This window comes from Alternaria conjuncta (genome assembly GCF_024043145.1).
Source record: "Alternaria conjuncta strain BMP 0040 chromosome Unknown scaffold_4, whole genome shotgun sequence".
Lineage (NCBI taxonomy): Eukaryota > Fungi > Ascomycota > Dothideomycetes > Pleosporales > Pleosporaceae > Alternaria > Alternaria conjuncta.
The window spans coordinates 1874994-1892817 of NW_026250093.1; the positions used below are offsets into that span (position 1 = coordinate 1874994).

The 17824-nt window shown below is 51.4% G+C and overlaps 5 protein-coding genes across 5 annotated transcripts; all 5 read right to left on the reverse strand.

Moving 5' to 3' along the window:
* Positions 1 to 2194: 2194 nt before the first annotated feature.
* J4E85_003490 (uncharacterized protein) lies at positions 2195 to 3097 on the reverse strand (the record flags this gene model as incomplete). Its single annotated transcript, XM_051467758.1, has 2 exons — positions 2195 to 2382; positions 2431 to 3097. 2 exons carry the CDS (start codon positions 3095 to 3097, stop codon positions 2195 to 2197), a joined length of 855 nt encoding a protein of 284 aa, XP_051328917.1.
* Positions 3098 to 3448: 351 nt separating this feature from the next.
* On the reverse strand, positions 3449 to 4141 carry J4E85_003491 (uncharacterized protein; the record flags this gene model as incomplete). Its single annotated transcript, XM_051467759.1, has 1 exon — positions 3449 to 4141. The coding sequence occupies one exon, from the start codon at positions 4139 to 4141 to the stop codon at positions 3449 to 3451; it is 693 nt and encodes a 230-aa protein (XP_051328918.1).
* Positions 4142 to 5193: 1052 nt separating this feature from the next.
* Positions 5194 to 10556, reverse strand: J4E85_003492 (uncharacterized protein; the record flags this gene model as incomplete). The annotated part of the gene is made up of 9 exons (XM_051467760.1): positions 5194 to 5367; positions 5440 to 5760; positions 5810 to 6479; positions 6539 to 7156; positions 7350 to 7664; positions 7720 to 8858; positions 8988 to 9095; positions 9441 to 10287; positions 10336 to 10556. The coding sequence occupies 9 exons, from the start codon at positions 10554 to 10556 to the stop codon at positions 5194 to 5196; spliced, it is 4413 nt and encodes a 1470-aa protein (XP_051328919.1).
* Positions 10557 to 11234: 678 nt separating this feature from the next.
* Positions 11235 to 13231, reverse strand: J4E85_003493 (uncharacterized protein; the record flags this gene model as incomplete). Its single annotated transcript, XM_051467761.1, has 5 exons — positions 11235 to 11280; positions 11336 to 11453; positions 11508 to 12543; positions 12594 to 12860; positions 12917 to 13231. The coding sequence occupies 5 exons, from the start codon at positions 13229 to 13231 to the stop codon at positions 11235 to 11237; spliced, it is 1782 nt and encodes a 593-aa protein (XP_051328920.1).
* Positions 13232 to 14107: 876 nt separating this feature from the next.
* Positions 14108 to 15658, reverse strand: J4E85_003494 (uncharacterized protein; the record flags this gene model as incomplete). Its single annotated transcript, XM_051467762.1, has 3 exons — positions 14108 to 14237; positions 14285 to 14946; positions 14996 to 15658. 3 exons carry the CDS (start codon positions 15656 to 15658, stop codon positions 14108 to 14110), a joined length of 1455 nt encoding a protein of 484 aa, XP_051328921.1.
* Positions 15659 to 17824: the final 2166 nt, after the last annotated feature.

Genomic DNA, 17824 nt, shown 5'->3' on the forward strand with positions numbered 1-17824 from the left:
TCCACACATCAGATAGTATCCGGGAGGCAAATGTTGGGATGCGGCATGCTCTATACAACATGCATGCTGCTCGCTGTATTCACATTACTCGTACCTACATTTGAAGTGGAGCCGCGGCTCGAATACCCACGGCCCGCTCCTTCGGTGGCTGTTGACTCCACGAATGAGGAACAGCAACCAGCATTTCCCAGGTCGCGGGTATTCAACGTATTTGCGCATCCTTGCGGTCTCTGGCTGAGAAGACCGAGGAAGGATTTGGTTCGGGATGGTTCGATGAGGTTGAGGCCCCACATTAGGTGGGAGTTTAGCCGCGCGCTGTAGGTGAGGATATTGTCGAGCACGTGGTCTTTCGTGACACCATTGGCGATATGACTGTTTGACTTACGGCTCATCATTTTTTTGGTATTGAACTTGTAAGTGATCTATATTCTAGAAACTGTGTCCGACCACCCCACTACAAGAGTGTACTTGATGCTCTCGATGTTTCAGTGCAGCTCTTCGTAATCTCTTTCCTGCTCTTCTTCGACGATGAGTTTGGCACCTTCAGGCAGTAGCCTTAATAGCTCTTCTCTCTTCTCATGCGGAAAAGCTAGTTTTTCCCTGATCTCCGTACGACCATCCCATGACTGTTGCGATGTCAAATCAAGCTGAAGATCTGGTTCGGCTAACTCCTGCTCTGTCGGTGTATGATCCGAAACCCAACTTTCCACATGCCTTCCAACGCCTCTGATCTCTATCTGCTTCACATGAGGCCATGGAGCTTCCAATAGAACGGGCAAGATCCATTGTCGGAACATGAGATCCATTGGCCGATACGAATAATGCGGGCACGGTGGCCGAATGCCTCTTGGAGAGTCGTATTCATTTCGATTGTAACCCTGCTTGAAGGAGAGAGAACGTAGGGTATGCCGAACGGATTGCATGAAGCGCGCCCATTCAGAGTATCGTTGGTTGCCCTCTTCTGTATCGTACCAAACATTCGTAAAGGAATTGCCGACGGTAGCAATACACAAAGAAGTGAGAGCAGTAAAATTCCCAACGTAAGAATCTAGCAATCCCACCATGTACCGGTCGTCTAGGGCGCTGCGTTCATCTTCCTCGTGTTCCTGCAAATAGTCTACCATGTCTTGGACGGCAATAAACATTGGATAAGGCGGATCAAACTCGTCAGACTGGAACAGGTTGTGTAACTCAAGTGCTTTGAGTTGGTGGGCATACTCCTGGAAGAAGCAATTGACAACGTCGCGTCGCACCCAGCCACTCAAGCGCACCGAAGTAGCTTTAGGAAAGCATATCAAAGGAAGTAGTAGAGGATCGCATGACCTTTAGAAGTCAGTAAACAATCATCGCTAAACAGCCAAACACTTACTGCGTGAAGCAAAGGTCAATCTCGGAGACGTTATCAAGACCACGGAACGTGCGCCAAAGAGAGCCTAACATAGTCAGCATCAACACCTCAAATAACGCGTCGGCGTACCGTAGCTTCCATGTCCGTCAATATGCAGATCTTCCGACCCTGGGTATTCATCCGTCAAGCGCTTGATTTCGTGCTCCAAACTTTCTTCTTCTCCGTCTTCCCAAGCCCCCTCATCGCATTCAAATAGATTGAAGACTGTCCAGCATAGCACATGCGCGTGCTTACCGAGCCCCGGATCGTGCTGCAAAGTTCGGGTAAATTGCAGCTGCTTCTCGAATACGTCCAAGTCAAGGCGTCCCCATCTTCTGTGGGTAAAATCGGGTGGCACCCGATGAAGCCCGTCGTAAACAGGCGTGCAGTCGATGGGAGCATTATGTGAGCTCAAGTCAATCTTGCGGTACAACTCTGGCATCTACTCGTCGTCAGTCGCTGTGCGAAAGTTGGGGTGCTCACATACACCAACGTCATATAGCGAGCGGCGTGTCTCGCATAGTCTCTTTATGTCGGCGCAAGAGCAAGAAGATAAGATTTCGATGAGGAGCTCTGTTGGTAGATCGAGTAGATGAGACATGTCGCTGCGACTCCATCCACTGGCGAGATCAACGATACACCGCAAAAGATGCGTTTCGCACTCGGGATTCCAATTAGATATCGAGTAGTGAGGTGTTGTTCGTTTTGAATGATGAAGTAGCTGTGCCACATTAGGCAGCATCCTTGGCTCTCACGCTTATATCCCTTTCTGAATCATCACATTCCTTGCATCTCCAGAACACGCGCTTAAATTTGTTTCGAGAGCTCTTGCACCCAAGCTAACCTACCCTCGCCAAAGATCTCGGCTGTGGCTGGCATGTCTTCACCGCCTTCCAGTAACAAAGTGCGCACGATGATCTTGTCCGGCATAACATCTTGATGATGATAAATATGGCTCGTGCAAACTTTGCAAAAGTAGCATCGCACGAACTTGCCTGCACCCAGTCAGCCTTTCCTCCTTCACCAACACAAAGCGAACATACCACTAGCACCTTTGTACCGATACTGCCTGATGTTTTCCTCGCCGGAGACGATCTGCAGTTCCTCTTTCGGTATGATCTGATTGCACGAGTACGGTCCACCACCGAGCTTCTGGCATGTTGAGCAATGACAGAGCACGTGCTCAGCATTTTCGAGCTTCGCGGTCCATTTTACACTCTCGCAATGGCATGTGCCTTTTCTGACCCCATCTCCTTTCGCCGACGGATGTTCGGCTGCAGAACCAAAAAGCACACCGTCTTTGATATCGACGACTAAGCTATCCTCGATCAGCGGCTTTGCGGCTTTGGAGAAGGCCTTGTGAACCGGCTCAGTGGTAAGATAATAGTCCAAATCCTCCTGGTTCGCAAACTCTAGCACGAAACCATGTGTCATGCCTTTAGAAAACGGTTCCCACGATCTGTTTTTGCCGGCTTTGAGCGACTGTATGAGCGGCTTGCCGGTATCAGAATTCAGCGACTTGTGTTGTAGGGCCATAAACGACTTGAAGTGGCTTTCTAGGTCCATCCATGATATATCTTCGCGGTACTTGAAGAGCACGATGTGTGTGATCGTGTCGCTAGCCATTGTCTCCGATGCAGGAGTCCCTGGTGCGGAGGTGCGGGGCGTAATAGGTGCGGAGTCGAGGATGTCGGCTATGTTGGGGAACATGTGGAAGACACAGCATGGTCTTCATAGCGAGGCACTTCATCTTATACTATCAGGCCGCCAGGAGCAGTCGAAAGGTGATGTTGCAAGACCGCGATGGCACGCGTTCGTGGAAAGCGCCCCCGGGGCTAGCGCCGCTGGAAGTAGCAAGTTTCGCCGTCTCCGCGCTGTGGGGCAGCTGCGCATGGAACAAACATGCGTCCTTCTCAGCACCAGCACTTCGACAACCATCATTCACTCATGCCATCTCAACGTGATTTTGTTAATGAGACGCATCTTTTCAAAATGGATTTCATTCCAGATAAAGCTCGCTAAACTGCACGATCGCATCACTGCCGCTCACCAAATCGCATCTCACGGCGTGCCCTCCTTAGCCGATCCCATCGCCTGCCCAGGCGCACTCGCATCCCTCAACTTGACACTCTCATCTGTCTCCTGCAATAGCGCATCTTCATGATCAACCGGAAAGAAGCGATAGCTTCTCATTTCCGTGTTCTGCCAATCTCCATGTGCCTGACAATCGTTTTCATCTAGATCCCCAGATACGTAGTGCAGGAAGTCGCCGTGCGACACCACTACAATCTCCTCCTCGTCACGGTCACGCAAGAAGCGGCGGAGTTCCAAGGCGCGCGCCTTTAGTGAACCGCCGTCTGGTGCCCACATGCCCTCCTTGGTATTGAAGTCTGTGTAGGTGTCCAGGCACCTGTGGAAGTCGCAGACGTCGCCAAATTCCTTTTGAAGCCGCTTTACGTCACTTGGTGTGTTGGCGGGCTCAGATGTGGCTTCTTGGGCTAGAGGAAGAGCGAGGATGTTGCGCTTTCCGGATTGTAACCACGGCTCCATGCTGATGAGTGCCGTTTGGATGGTACGGCGGATGGGGCTTGCGCAAACTAGGTCGATGCGATCAAAGAATGGGAAAGTTTCTGATAGGTTCTTGCATTGTTGTTTGCCTTTCGGTGTGAGGTCGGGGTCGGGGATCTTCTCATTGTGTTCTGCATTGTGGTAGCCTTCGGCATGGCGGATGAAGTGCACAGCACGGGGAGCCATTTTGGATTAGGAAGTATAGGTGTCGGGAAGCTATTGAAGTGTTGTTTCGTGTCAATCGTAGAAGATTTAATGTCTTGAATGGCTTTGAGATGACAGTATAAGTACAGGGAGAAGAACTCGATATATATACTGCGAGAGATGCATCTAGAGTAGCGTCACTACTGGTATACCGAACATGCACATGCCATCTTCGATTTCGGTCGTCATATGCTAGCATATTCATCGGACCAAGATCTCGTGGCGAGATGCATCTTCACCAACAACGTCCACGAAACGATAGATGCTGGTGGATGACGAGAAGGCTATGTCGGCACAGCTGTGAGTAGCATGGAAGGTCAGCCGTGTCAATACCAAAGACACGTCGGAAGTGCTCCTGAGGCTATGGCTGGCTGCGTGCTGGCGTACAAATAAGCTCCTCGTAAGTTTAGCAGCCTTCTGGAAGGTCTACATGCCCAGCCATCGGAGTCTGGGGCTCTTAGCGTCTGGTAAGTCCCGGGTCGGAGGCGCTTGCTTGGATTCTTGGGCTATGAACGGCGCGAAAGCACTTACTGAGCCAGTGTAAAGACCCTGACTACCGCATAGACGGATGTATATTTGTTGAAAACTTGGTTCGCCGCATGCACAATGACATCCAGGCTTGAGGCCGCGTCAGGAACGGTATGAGCAGTTGCGGGTAATCGGCACGTCAAGAAGGCGATGTAAAGCTTGATGCCGAGATGCACACAGAATGGTAGGAGTCGCGCAGATATTACGGCCCTTTTCAAATGTTCTCGCGCTGTGGTCCAGAATTAGTGGAGGTGAGGCCTCCGTCACATCCGCTCTGGTCGAGATTTACACGCCAAGTGGGTGACGTCAGCACGCGTGAACTAATGATCTACGGGCTTCCCACAAACTAAAGCTTCGCCGTAGAAATTGCGCTTGGGAAGAGAGATGCGCTACGCATGGTTTTCCAGAGCTACGGTGCTTGAGATCTTGCTACACGGCTGTAACGGCATCGCATGCGAGAACCCATCTGTCATACCGAGCGAGTGTCTCTGCTAGCATACAGCACATCATAAAGTCTGTCCAACCCAACCTTCCGCTTCGAAATCAACATATGTGCCTTTCAGTCGCACAGGATCAACGTAGATCTTCAATCCTTTGTCGTCCGACGAAAGATAAGACACTCGCATAATGACATACATTCTGGTTGCCTCCTGGTCTCTTTGAACAGCCATTTCATGCATCTGCTTGTTGTGTCAGTCATGCGCCCACGAAACTCATCCCACATATCTTTCAAGGCAGTCTAGACAACTTACGAGTTTGTACTGTCCCGCACTCAGGAAGAACCTCGTCTCACAAGCACTTGTTGTGCTCTTGACTTCGAGGTAGTATTCGATCGGGTGCTTCGCGAAGTCACGCTCAGTACTACTAGCAGGATAGCCACCTGTGCATCTCCCCTTCAACCATTGCGTCAGCGTACCATCGCGATCTGTGTAGACGATATCCGCTGTTTCACGACCTTGCCAGTTGGCAATGCCGGCGTATCTCGGATGGCGTGAGAGCTCTCCGCGAATCGTACTGCGCCAATTGTCGAGCGTGAAATCGGTCAAATTGAGAGCGGCGAGCGTTTCAAAAACCTGCAACTGTCAGTAAGCGGATACGGAGTCACTCGAAGCGACGACTTACAAATGCTTCACCAAGAGCCCCATGAAGGCGGTTAATACGCTCCTGATCTAAGCTGCGACTTGCTTTGGGACTGTAGGCCGCATGTCTGGAGCTAGCTGTCACATCTTCGACGAAGGTTGACTCGGATGAGTTCACAGACCCATTTGCTGAGACTAGAGAAGAGCGTCTTCGCGTGCTTGTATTTTCAGCATTGTGCACGTGTCGCGGCTCAAACGGCGACGATGAATCATCTTCATCCTCATCCCCATCCTCATCTTCATCGTCCGGTAGATCCAAGACTGGCTTTGTGATCCACGACACGCACGATATATCGAGCTCGATCAGGATGTCGTCTAAAGCTCGGAGGTCGCTACCAATGATGACAGAGATGTCATGACGTGCGCTGTCGTCGACTTCCATGATGTCTGCAAGCAGTTTCGGAAGCTGTGATCGATAGGAAGATTGACGTTGCTTCGGGCCTTTGGGTACGTAGATTTTTAGACCGTCTGCCGTTCTCTCATGGTGTATGAATGATCGCTCGCTTCGAACACTAAGATGAAGGTCTGGGTCTTTGTTGTCGATGACCAGGTGGGTCGCGAGATCGCCTCTGGAGATCCGAACAGCTGACAAAGTCTCGAAAAGTGAGTGATCTCCATGGAGAGCTTTCACACTCTTGTACTTCGCAGCACAGCTGTGTAGAGTCAACTTGACTGATCGCACAGAGTGGCTTTCATATGAGGAAAGACTCACCAATATAGAGCGTACGCTTTCACTTGCAGTTGTTGCGTAAGGGCATCGTCTTCCTCACTATCTTCCTCGACCGTGGACTTCTCGACCACTAAAGACGAGAGATAATACCTCTTGATACCGGTATGCGTGAACATGACGTTCATAATTTGAACCTCCTCAACGGAGAAGTCGAGTAAGATGTCATGCTCCTCAAAGGCGCTGCCATATCGAGTATGGTCCCGGATAGCGTAGGCATCGTGACGGCTAAGGAGGACTGTACCGCCATTGGCAAGTCTTTTGGGCAGGAACTTGCTTGCCGCAAGATCGGATAGCGCATCTTTAGTTGCCTTATCCAGCTTGGTAGTAGTCAGCATCCTGCTGACGTCGACGAGCCGCTTTCGGATACTATCGTAGTCGGGCGATTTGTTCCTGACCATTTTCGATATCTCCTTGATAACCATAGTCGGTGTGACTTTCTTGACTTTGAGATGCTTCACGAAGAAGGTTTCCAATTGTGGGTAGATGGAGCTAAGGTCTTCGTATCCGGAAAGCAAGAAACGGCTGTGCCACACACACGTCTCCAGGGTGTGCCAGGTGTTATTCGTGCCCAAAATCAAATCGTTTTGCTGGAACTGCGTCCTAAGGGTTGTTAGCACATACAAGGATGAACCAAATAACGCGGCTAAGAAGTGTTTTCGGTGGTGCTGCTAACATGTATTGAAGCTTTCCAATACTGAGCTCAGTCTCGGATAACGATGTAGACATCGTATGTTCGATCCAAAGCTGCACAGAATTGAAAATCACGCGGGGGGATTAAACAAGGATAACTCACCTCAGTATCTGCCACTCCTCGTCACGGACTGTATTATCACGGATGTATGAATAGATGTCTCCTGCAACGGAAAGGGTGGTTGTGAGATCGGTAGCTTGCCGTCGTTTGATCAGCTCTTCCAAGATATCCTCGGGGACAGCATCTGGTACATCTAGAGTTCCTTGAAAAAATCTAGACAGTGCAGGAATATGCCCATAGTGCGAGTGCAACACGCTCTTGTATCGCAAAAAGGCTGGGCCCTGCCAGACGCATGAAGATTTGTCTACCCAGCTTCTACTACTGGGTATCCAGAGCAGCTCCTGGGAGAAGAGTTCGCTATTTTGATGAGCCTTGTGACTGAGTTGAAGAGCGTGGGATGAATAGAACGTACCAAAGATCGTCGTGATCGTCTGCCGTAGCGAACTTCGCTAGGCCCGCATATATCTTCTCCAGAATTCCCAAATCAGGATCTTGAGCCACTGACCTGATACCCTGAAGAGCGCACTCGTAGAACTCGAGATCTACCTCGCTACGTACGCCAAATTCTTCCAAAAATCGCCACTTTACACGGCCTTCTTTGTCAAGATTGTCCGACAGTTGGCAAAAACCAGGTATATCGAGTATACGAAACTTGCCCAAGGTTAGATCAAGGTTCAGCATTTCATCAATGACGTCTACCGTAGGTAGGTATGTATCTTGAAGAGGTTCGAATTGGTCAGGCTCATCAACCTGGGCGGCGCATGGTACTTCCAGGTGCCTGAGCTGGTCTTCGATCCGTGAAATGTCCTTTTGGTAATCGCGCCAATGCTCTCTGAGCATGTCCAAAAATTCGTGACCTGACCACAGGTGGACTAACATCAAAGCTGGGGAAAGCTCTGGCAAAGACGTCTTTGCATTTTCGTGTACGAGAGGCGGATAGTATCGGGCACCTGTCGCCTGCTCCAACCACTTTTTCCACGCATCACGCTGGTCCCTCGCAGAGTTTTCTTCCCAGTCGACTAGAGACTTGTCAACAAATTCCAAGATTCCCTGATATCTCGATGGATGAAGTTCATCAAGAGCTTGATAGAGATGATGGGCTTCTTCTGACGGGAAGTATAACGTTGCAGAGTCTCTCACATGCCCGCTTGTTGTCGGCACCCAGATCCATTGTTTGAGCAGCGAAGCTTCCTCGTTCGCGCAGAAAAGGTATCGAAGATGGGACGGTATATCAGCAGGAGCTTTGTTGGCGCGGCCATGTATCTGCTTGATCCTATCCACGACAAACTCATGCGAACACTCCTCGACACCGAGTGCTGTGTAAAAGGCCTTGCGCGTCGGATTCGAAGACGCGTGTGTATCGAGGAGATTCAATCCTATAGAGCTGGGAATATTGATGCCGTCGACATCAGAGAAGTAGATATGATCCAAACTCCCACCGCTGCTTTGCCCTGGTGCACCTGTCCACTGCCGACGATTCTGCAGAGGTATTATAGCCAGTTTCCTCAGTCTGTTTTGGACACCAACGTCGGGGGCTTTGATCGACCATGCCTGTAGAAACAAGGATGCAAATGCAACGTGCCATGCATCGTGCGGTTCCGTGGCTTTCAATCTCGAAGTGACGGTCAGGACATCAGTCTCTAGCCGCTTCATCATGCGAGGTAGACCTGCCCAACGTACCCCAAGGGAAAAAACTTCAGAGACGTATTCAGGAATGTAATCAGGGGCAAGGTCGACATCACCCGATATGGCCTCCAAGATCGGTTTGCCGCCATGCAGCATGTTGTCCTGTAGTAAACGTAGTTCTCCTGGTCTTCTAAGACGTCGCTGTCGCCAAGTCTGCAGGATAGTTTTCTCTGCGAGCTCTTTTGTAATTAGTTGACGCATTAATTTCCATCGATCGTCGCTTAGTCCGGTAGGTAGGTAATCGAGCCAAGAATACTCCAGGGGATCACCGTCGTTCGTGAACTCTTCAACAGCCATTGCGAACGTCTTCGCCACACCATGGAATATAAATTCATTCCACGTACAATCAACGACACTTTCTCGGCTTGCAGAGGTGACAAAGTCTGATTGGATGAGGAACTTACGGAATGGATTAGTATACTTCTTCTTCACATGACATGATCTTACCTGAATCTGTTGCAAACGTTGCAATGGTAAATAAGCGAAAACATGATGTCCAGATTCGCTAAGCTTTGGCTGCTGTGTTGTGGAGTCGACTGGAAAGGCCAACTCGACGCGCGCTGATCCGCGACCCTCCCGGTATTCGTGTGCTGGCATGTTCTCGACGACGTGAGTGAAACAACGATACAAGCTTTCGTCGACCGTGATTTCATCGTTGAACTCTTCCTGGCGCCTAATAAGGACGCGACCTGGGGGAGATTCAAGTGCGATTCTCTCGAAAGTAGTTGTTACTTCTTTGTCATCCAGGTCTGGGTCTGTGACATGAATACGGAACCTGCGTAGTCTCTGCAAGAAAAAGAGTGTTGTATCAGGCATGCTTGCGACAGCATTGAGTAGACCCTGGTACTCTGCAGTTGCATCCCTCGCGAGGCGCAAAGTTATTCTTGTAGTCACATCCTCAGGGAGAGGGACTGGCTCGGCGTCCAGAGGCGTCACCATACCAAGACCGTCGTCTCCGCGCCGATGTTGAAACCGAAATGACCAGAGTCCAGATTGAACGTGCACGTCCTCTGCAATGGAGAATACAGACTTGAATCCGAAGCCTTTCTCTCCGATGTGATCGTCGGTAGCTGACGATTTCTTCGAGCTTTCCCCAGTCGCACACACTGCCTCAACGTTGGCTAGTCTGAAGCCATCTTCATTTGTTTCCACAATGAAAGCATCTGGCGCGATCTTGAATCGGAGAAAGGGTAGTACCGATGCGCTGTGCGCCTCGTTGTACAGCGAATCGTCAGCATTCTGAACAAGTTCGTGCAAGAAACGATACTTGGACGAGTAAAGCTGCTGGGAGATGCTGCATCAGTTAATAAAATATGAGTATGATTTGACCTGCAACACGAACCTTTTGGTGAAAGCTGCCTCAAGCTTGCGCTGTTTTGCAAAAACATACAATGTCCGGTCGCGATGTCCGTGGGAAAGCTTCTCTAAATCCAGTCGGTAATCCTCGTCGATGTGGCCTTTGTTGACACGAATGCGCTCCAATACAGCTTTGCACTCGTCCACTGTTGATGGTTCCGCCTTTCCGAGCCGTTCAAGCACTTCGTGGTACCTGCCACTGATCATGCTGAGAGGTCAAACAGGAATGGCGAATTTGGTGTCGTGTGAATATAGTTAAACGAGTCAAACATGGATGTTTACCTCCTGGGTCAAACAGTAGTGATATGTGCGATTATAGCGAAAGTGGAGAGAAGTCATGAGATTGCTCGCGTTCGATGGTGGGGGTGAACCAGTACGGTATTGGCCGCTGCACGCGTGTGGCACGGTACCTTCTCGCGTCGCACGTACATGCAAACCCGAGACATTACGGGTAACGATATGCGCCGAGTATTTTGAATGGACCAAACGCGCTGAGAACAAGCTGCTGGAGGATGCGCTTCCAGACAAGCCTCGAGCCTTTCTTAGAAGCTAGTCCTGATAATCTCAAATCAGCTGGTTTTGGCCCCCAAGAAACCACAGTCACTCACAAGCGTACTGTTACTATCAAGGGTTAGACATTCGTTTGGAAGCGCCAGCTTGACTTGTTGGTTAACGCGGAGCAACCCCGTTATCAGTGCTGCTAGAAAGTATGGGGAGACGTTTACATGTCGCTGAAGGTCAGGGCTGGGGATCAAAAGATGGTAATGCTGTGATCTGGACGAAATTCGGTCATGACATCTTAATTTGTGGATGCGCTGTAGGTATCTATTGCGCCAAAGCAGTTTTGGCGACGACTATGTGGCAAGGCGACCTTGGCGTGGCATCTCACAAGAAGATCTCCAGGTTGAACTCTAGCGTACTCACGGGGTATCTGTACGATAATTAGCATCTAGGTTACATCGCGAGATAAGCTGAAAGCGACTTACGGCAACTCGAACTTTTGCAGCACACTCGGGTGCAGAATACCGAAGACACCGATGGTGTGGTTCTTGCCGCCGAGGTTGAGCTTGATAGCCGCTGAGTGCCCAGGAAGGAAGGTCGGGTCTGTGACCAGTCAGTATGTTTGCGCCATTTCTGATGCGCAACCTATCCACTTACCATCAACCTCTTCTATCCAGTAGCCCTGCAATTGCTCGTTCTTTAGTCCGTCTTCGCGCGTAAGGAATGCCGACCGAAGCATAAGCATCAGCCTGTCCAGCAGACCATGTACTTGCTCGAAGCCACTTGTCTTGCCCATGAATGCGGCTGCGAAGTGGCGCTCGTTTCTGCTCTTCCTCTCCTGCTCCAAATCGACGAGACCAATGTCGCTGACCTCGAAGATCTTCATCGGTACTGAATGGTGCTTATTGGAGTTGATAGTCTTGAGCAGACCCGGTAGTAGCGATGTTCGGACGAGTTGGTATTCCGCTGTCTTGGGGTTCGCAAGCTTCACCGCTGTCTTTCCGTCGTCTTTCCGGTTCAGCCACTCGAAGTTCTCCTCATGCGAGCAGAGGATGAGAGGCATGACTTCGGTCCATCCCGATGACGCAGACTCTATCCGGACGATATCACCGAGCTTGTTGATGGGTAATGGCGCAGAGACAGCAGCAGTCTTGTTCGGGTATACTCGCGGCAGCTTGTTGAAGCCGTATGCGATGGCGTAATCTTCCATAATATCCGCTTGGTGCAGGATGTCCGCTCTTGTGACAGGCACCGAAACGTCGAGGATGTTCTTGTCGGATTGAGACGGTGAGACGTCATGGCCCATACGCGACAAGAGTTTCGAGATCTCCTCGGGTGACAAGGTGAGGCCAGTGACCTGGTTCAGGTAGTCCACCTCAACCTGCATTTGTCGCGGTGACAGATCTGGCGACTCTCTTGACTCTCCATTGTGGGGCGAGTTGATCTTGATAGGCTCGATCGACTCTGCGTACCCAGCGAACATAGTGACCATCATGTGGTTGACGATTTCGACCTTTGTCTTGTCGGTCGCAGTGATCTCGATGAAGACGTTCTTTGTGTCCAGTGTGACCTTGCTGTGATTGCTGTTGATGATGGGCGGAAGGGAGAGGACGGTACGGTTTGCGTCGTAGATTACGGGGTAAACGGGTGAGTCGCGAATGATGTGTAGGAAGCGTCCGAGATGCTTGTCTTTCTGTTCAGGGTCAGAGTGGTGCTGCACATTGGCATCTCATGTTTACTGACTTCGTAGAACTCCATGAGCTCCTTCGCGTTCATTTCCTTGTCCTGCTTCAGGGGCACGAACTTGATCTGCTCTGGCGGCAGTGCTTCGTATGAGAAGGGGCCCTGAATTGTATCCAAGTCGTGTGTTCCGATAGATACAAGTGTCCGTTGACGCGCCAGATTGGAGTGTAATTTATCTTGTAACGCGATGAAGGAGTCGTATCGTTCTTGCGTGAATTTGATACCTCGTAGTATGACACCCGAGCAGAGCTCTCGTATTTGCTTGGTCTATAGAGCGACTAGTCAGTACAACTTCGCTACCGCTTTCCAGACATTCGGCATACCTCAGGCTTGATGTCGAGCACCTGCAGCTCTCCTCCCTTGGGCGCGGTAACAGTCCACTTGGGCAGCTTCTGTTTCTCAAGGAAGACCTTGAGGTTCATAGCGATACCCTCGAAACATAGCATGTCATAGCGATTTGCGGGAATCTCAATCTTGAGTTGTGGTGGTTGCGCCTGATCTTCTGGCTTGGTGCTCAGGCTTGTGTCCTCGTCCAACTCGATACCGAATTCGAAGCATAGGTCGTCGAACTCCTGGTAGGTATATTCCCGACCCAGCTCCTTGAAGAGGGCCGCCTTATCCACACCGATGGTAGGCATTTTGGCGCGTTGTCTGCTCTTCTGGGGGGTTTCGCGTGGTTCTCGTGTGCGATGGTGGGGTCTTTGGAGGGGTAAGTTGGGAGGAAGGAGCGACTGGCAGGGTGTGGAGAATGTCACAGTACTCGTATACGAAGGTAGCCGTAATACAGGAAGCTGTTGTCGTCTTTTAGTCGCTCAATGGACCGGCTGAGTGAGAGGTGCGGCTGCGTAAATAATTTGGTATGACTCCAAGCCTCGAGCGCAGCAATCGGCGCCGGGCGCTGCGTCGGACCGGACCTTGGCGCTAGGCCGTTTTGGATGCGCGTCGCCCTGCAGATGGGTAGAAGTTTAGAAACAGCTCACGCAAGATGAAGCATCGCTCTTTTGTAGCTGGAAGAACAATTTGCTTTCCAGCCTAGTAGTGGCTAACGAACTACCTAGTCCCCCATCCTATCTTCACGATCACAGAGTGCTTGACATCGTGCATAGAGTCTTCATATATGCAATTCTTGACATTCAGTCGTACCTAAATCTTGTTTCTGCAAAGGCCGCTGTATACGACATGAGCCCTTCAAACGCCATCAATGCCCCTGATGTCCATCAGGCGCCTTTACCTAACTAGGCGTAATCCTCGTTCAATCAAGCAACTCTCAAGGCTATCGACAAAGTTGCAGTCCCTGCTCCAAGTCCAAAGTTTTGTTTCCGCGTACAGCTGTTCTCGATAAAGGTAATCTTGGTCCGATGGCCAGCATGTGACCAAGTGTATGAATAGAAGGTACAATCTGAGCCGCTCGAGGCTAGTGAGAAAGTGTAGGTTCCACAACACCGTGCCAAGTCATGTTCAAAGGCAAGTTCGCAGCGAGTCGCGTCGAAGTTGGCAATCGGATCGTAGCGCATTCAATCCTGCCAGTCCCACACTTTTTTGAGGAAGTGTGCCATGTTGACCTTTTTCGATTTCATTTCGACCATCCACGGGTGTTCAAGCATTCGCCAGGGGGTGGCTCTGCGAGGACAGTCCTTCTCAAGACTGTAGAAATTAGCAGGGGTTCATTTCTAGGTAAGAGGGTTACATACCAGCACTCGATAAAGTACTTGAAGTTCTCTGACCACTTGATACCATTTTCGGGCTCATCCTTGAGCTTGGGAATGGGTTGTCGAACGATGTAGGTGAGTAAATCAATAAGACCAGCGCGGGGGTTCATCTCGGTTCCATCGGCAGGGAACGGGAAGCGATGCTGCGCGACTTCGAGTAGAGTAACACCTAGACTCCACACATCACTAGTGATTGTATAGCTTTGCCCGGTGATGCGCTCTGGTGCCATGTAGTATGAGGTTCCAATGAAAGTGTTGGCGTCTCCCTTGGTTCCGAATTCTCCGGATACACCAAAATCGCAGAGCTTGACCTGACCATTCCGGCATAATAGGATGTTGCTCGGCTTGATGTCCCGGTGTATGATGCGATGAGAGTGGAGGTATGTCAGTCCATTCAGCACGCCCTCGGCGACCTTGCCAAGGACCTTCTCGCCTGTGCGGCCTCCAAGCTTCTTGACCTCGCGGTATACTGCATCGAGCGATCCTCCTTCGCAGAACTCCATGGCGATGCTGATGGTCCCTGTGCTGTCGTCCATGAAAGCACCGTAGTAACGGCAGATGTGGTCACTGGCGCAGTTCTTGTTGAAAGACAATTCTCGTACGATTTGCTTCTTGACATCGGGATCGGGGTTCGTTGTGATGATCTGGAATACAATTAGTTGAGTCCCAAGCATCGTTTGAGACCATGCATACCTTCAATGCAAACGTAGTTTTTCCGCCCTTGAGTATGCATTTTGTGACAGCACCACCAGCGCCCTCTCCTAGACTTCCTTTCTCCTCAATCATTCCTCGTGCGCTCGCCGCTCTCCAGGCTGCGTCATCTAGATCATCCACCTCCAATGGCCGACCCTTTTCTAGAGCCATAGTATCTAGATCTGGTAGAGGCTGACTGCTGTTTGCACGCTCCATGGAAGGCGCGCCCTCGCTTCCTCCTTGGGATATTGCCGAAATGGGATCTGTGGCCTTTTGAACCCCCATGAATCCCAGTGCCGCATGGTATGATGAAGCAGAACCATTTGCTTGCACCTCGCCAAAGCTACCCGATCTTGAGTGTGCGCTCGTGTCGCTCGAGCCTGATGCTGACAGTCCTTGGTGTGGCATTATAAGCGGCGGGGGAGCTCGTGCGTTTCGTCCTTCCTGTGGTGCATTGCTGGAACCCATGGGAGTAACGACGCTTAGCTTCGGGCCATGACGGGGCTGAGGCGCGTTCAGGGTCGGTATGCCGTTACCTGCACCGTTGGTAACAGGTCGTGCGTTCGGCGATGGTGGTATGGATAGACCAAGCTGGGGCGGTCCCCTCCTCCCTGGGCGCGCGCCGGGGATGGGTGGTCGCAGCAGAGGCGCGGGGGACGACATGTTGGGCTGTGGGTGAGGCGAAGGCCCGTTGTTGAATGACTGCATCTACGTTGGCTCCCGCAGAGTCTGAACCGATGCTGGCCCCGGAGATAACGAGGGAAGTGAGTGGTGTTGAGGTGGCACGTCAATCGTCTTCGGTCCCAACAGAGTGGGTCGCTGCCGTAAGCCGGATCAAAGAGGCGGTCTTTCGCGCGGTCGACGTCTCAGGGGGAGGAATACGAGGAGGTGAGGTGCGGTGGAGTGTGAGGCCGCTCGGGTTTAGGCACGAGTGACGTTGGGCCACGAGTCACAGGCAGGTGCGGCTTGACAGGCGGCAGGCGCGACTCGGTGGAGTGGGGAGGGCTCCGTTAGGGGGCGGGTTTCGGGGGGCTAAGAGATAGCTCTTCCAAGATCAGGCGGACGACGGGCGGCCAGAGTGACAAAGGCAGCGGGTCTTTAGGTTTCAAGACCTCAGCGTGCTGGAGGGGCTCAGGACGGTGGTGGAGAGCGGCTAGGCGCGTGCGCGCAAGGCTTGCCGACAAGGGGACTAGGCCGCTATCCAGCGGTTCCAAACAGCCTCGACACCTCCAACCTTCATTTGACGCGTGGACTAATAATAAGGAATTACCGAGGTGTAGCCAATGACGTGGAGCAAATTCGATCAAAGGTCGGCAACAGCGTGTGTGCAAGGAGTGCGGCCAGAGTGTTGCGGCGTGGACGATGATCCCATGCCCGTACCTTGAGGTTGGGAGGATGCCACGAGACAGGATGCGAGGCGGGTTGTTGAGTGCTTCCGCAAGCGCTGAGGTTGCTCTTTTTATCACTGGCTCCAAGCTATGTTTCATCTCCTACTCCCGATGTGAAGGGTCCCTATTTGGGCGGCCTAGTCTATGCGCTGGTTGGTGTCTGCGTCTACATTGCCGCCGGTGACTGCTCGACTGACGTTGGCTCACATGCGAGTACAGCTCCAACCGCAGCGGGATCCCTTGGAATCGATAGTTTCGCGAGGTAACAACAACTCTCCTAGGGCTTATTCTGATGACGGGGATAGTATGCAGGCTCGAATACATCCTTCGACTTGCCATCCTTGTGCGCACGCGAGAGAAAGCCCTAAGGGTCTACCCCTCCACCCAATTGAACATGTCAACGGCGTTTGGTGGTGCAGCTTGGCTGACGTTAGACTCTACCACTGGCTCAAGAACTACAAGCAACTTGCGATCGGAGCTAGAGATTCATACAATCGCCACCAACATCTTCGTGCCTGGTGCATCGTGGTCTGTACCGAAGATGCCGTCCACGCAACCCAGCACCCATCCTGCGCATGCAGCAAACATGCTGTTGATACCTCAAATTCTGCTCACCTTAACACCATCACCTTCATCTGTTTCAAGAACCGCCGCATCACTCCATCTTCGGAACAGTGCCATCTCAACACGGGTGCCGGCGCTTGTGTTGGCTATCGACGCCAATGGAGCTATCCGCAACTGCATGAAGCTCTAGTGGGTCCCACAAGAGGAGCGACCAGCAGAGCCCCCCGGGGCCGCTGCATGAAGACCTATGTATAGCAACATCACCATTCCGACTAAACATAAGTTGTAAGTTCGTCAAAACTTCACCAAACTACTCGTCTTGAGTCAGTAGGCTGTGCAGAAGGTAAGAATAGGTTTTTCGATAAAGCTATTGCATATCAGCTGCAGCTCGTCGAGTTCACGAGCTGTCGGCATACCTTCCGTTACGCAGTCTTTCCTCAAGGTGGTAACACGCAAACTGTATTAGCACAGCAGCAAGAATATCCGGCGGTCTCTGTGTGAAGTACGTTTACGAAACACTTAGTGTCGTTGATTGTTAGAAATGTTAGAATAGTGCTCGTTCATAGAGGTGCCTGGATGGATTGGCCGGGCCTCGGCAACGCGCCAGCTTTGGGCAGGTGCCGTCCACCCAAGCGCGACCTTGGAAACAAACGCATCATCATCTCCACCCACTGTCGACGGAGACCGAACAGCGATGGTGTGACTGGGTGGTACCCTACAAAGAGCCCGACAATTCCGTCAGCGTTATCGACGCAGGAAAAGTACATTCTCAGGCGAGCCCAGTTCGTGGCACGTCCTGGCGCCCGCCGCGGCAATGCTTCTACTACCGAAACCGCCTATAGGCTTTGTACATCTATACCGAGCATGCGCAAACTCT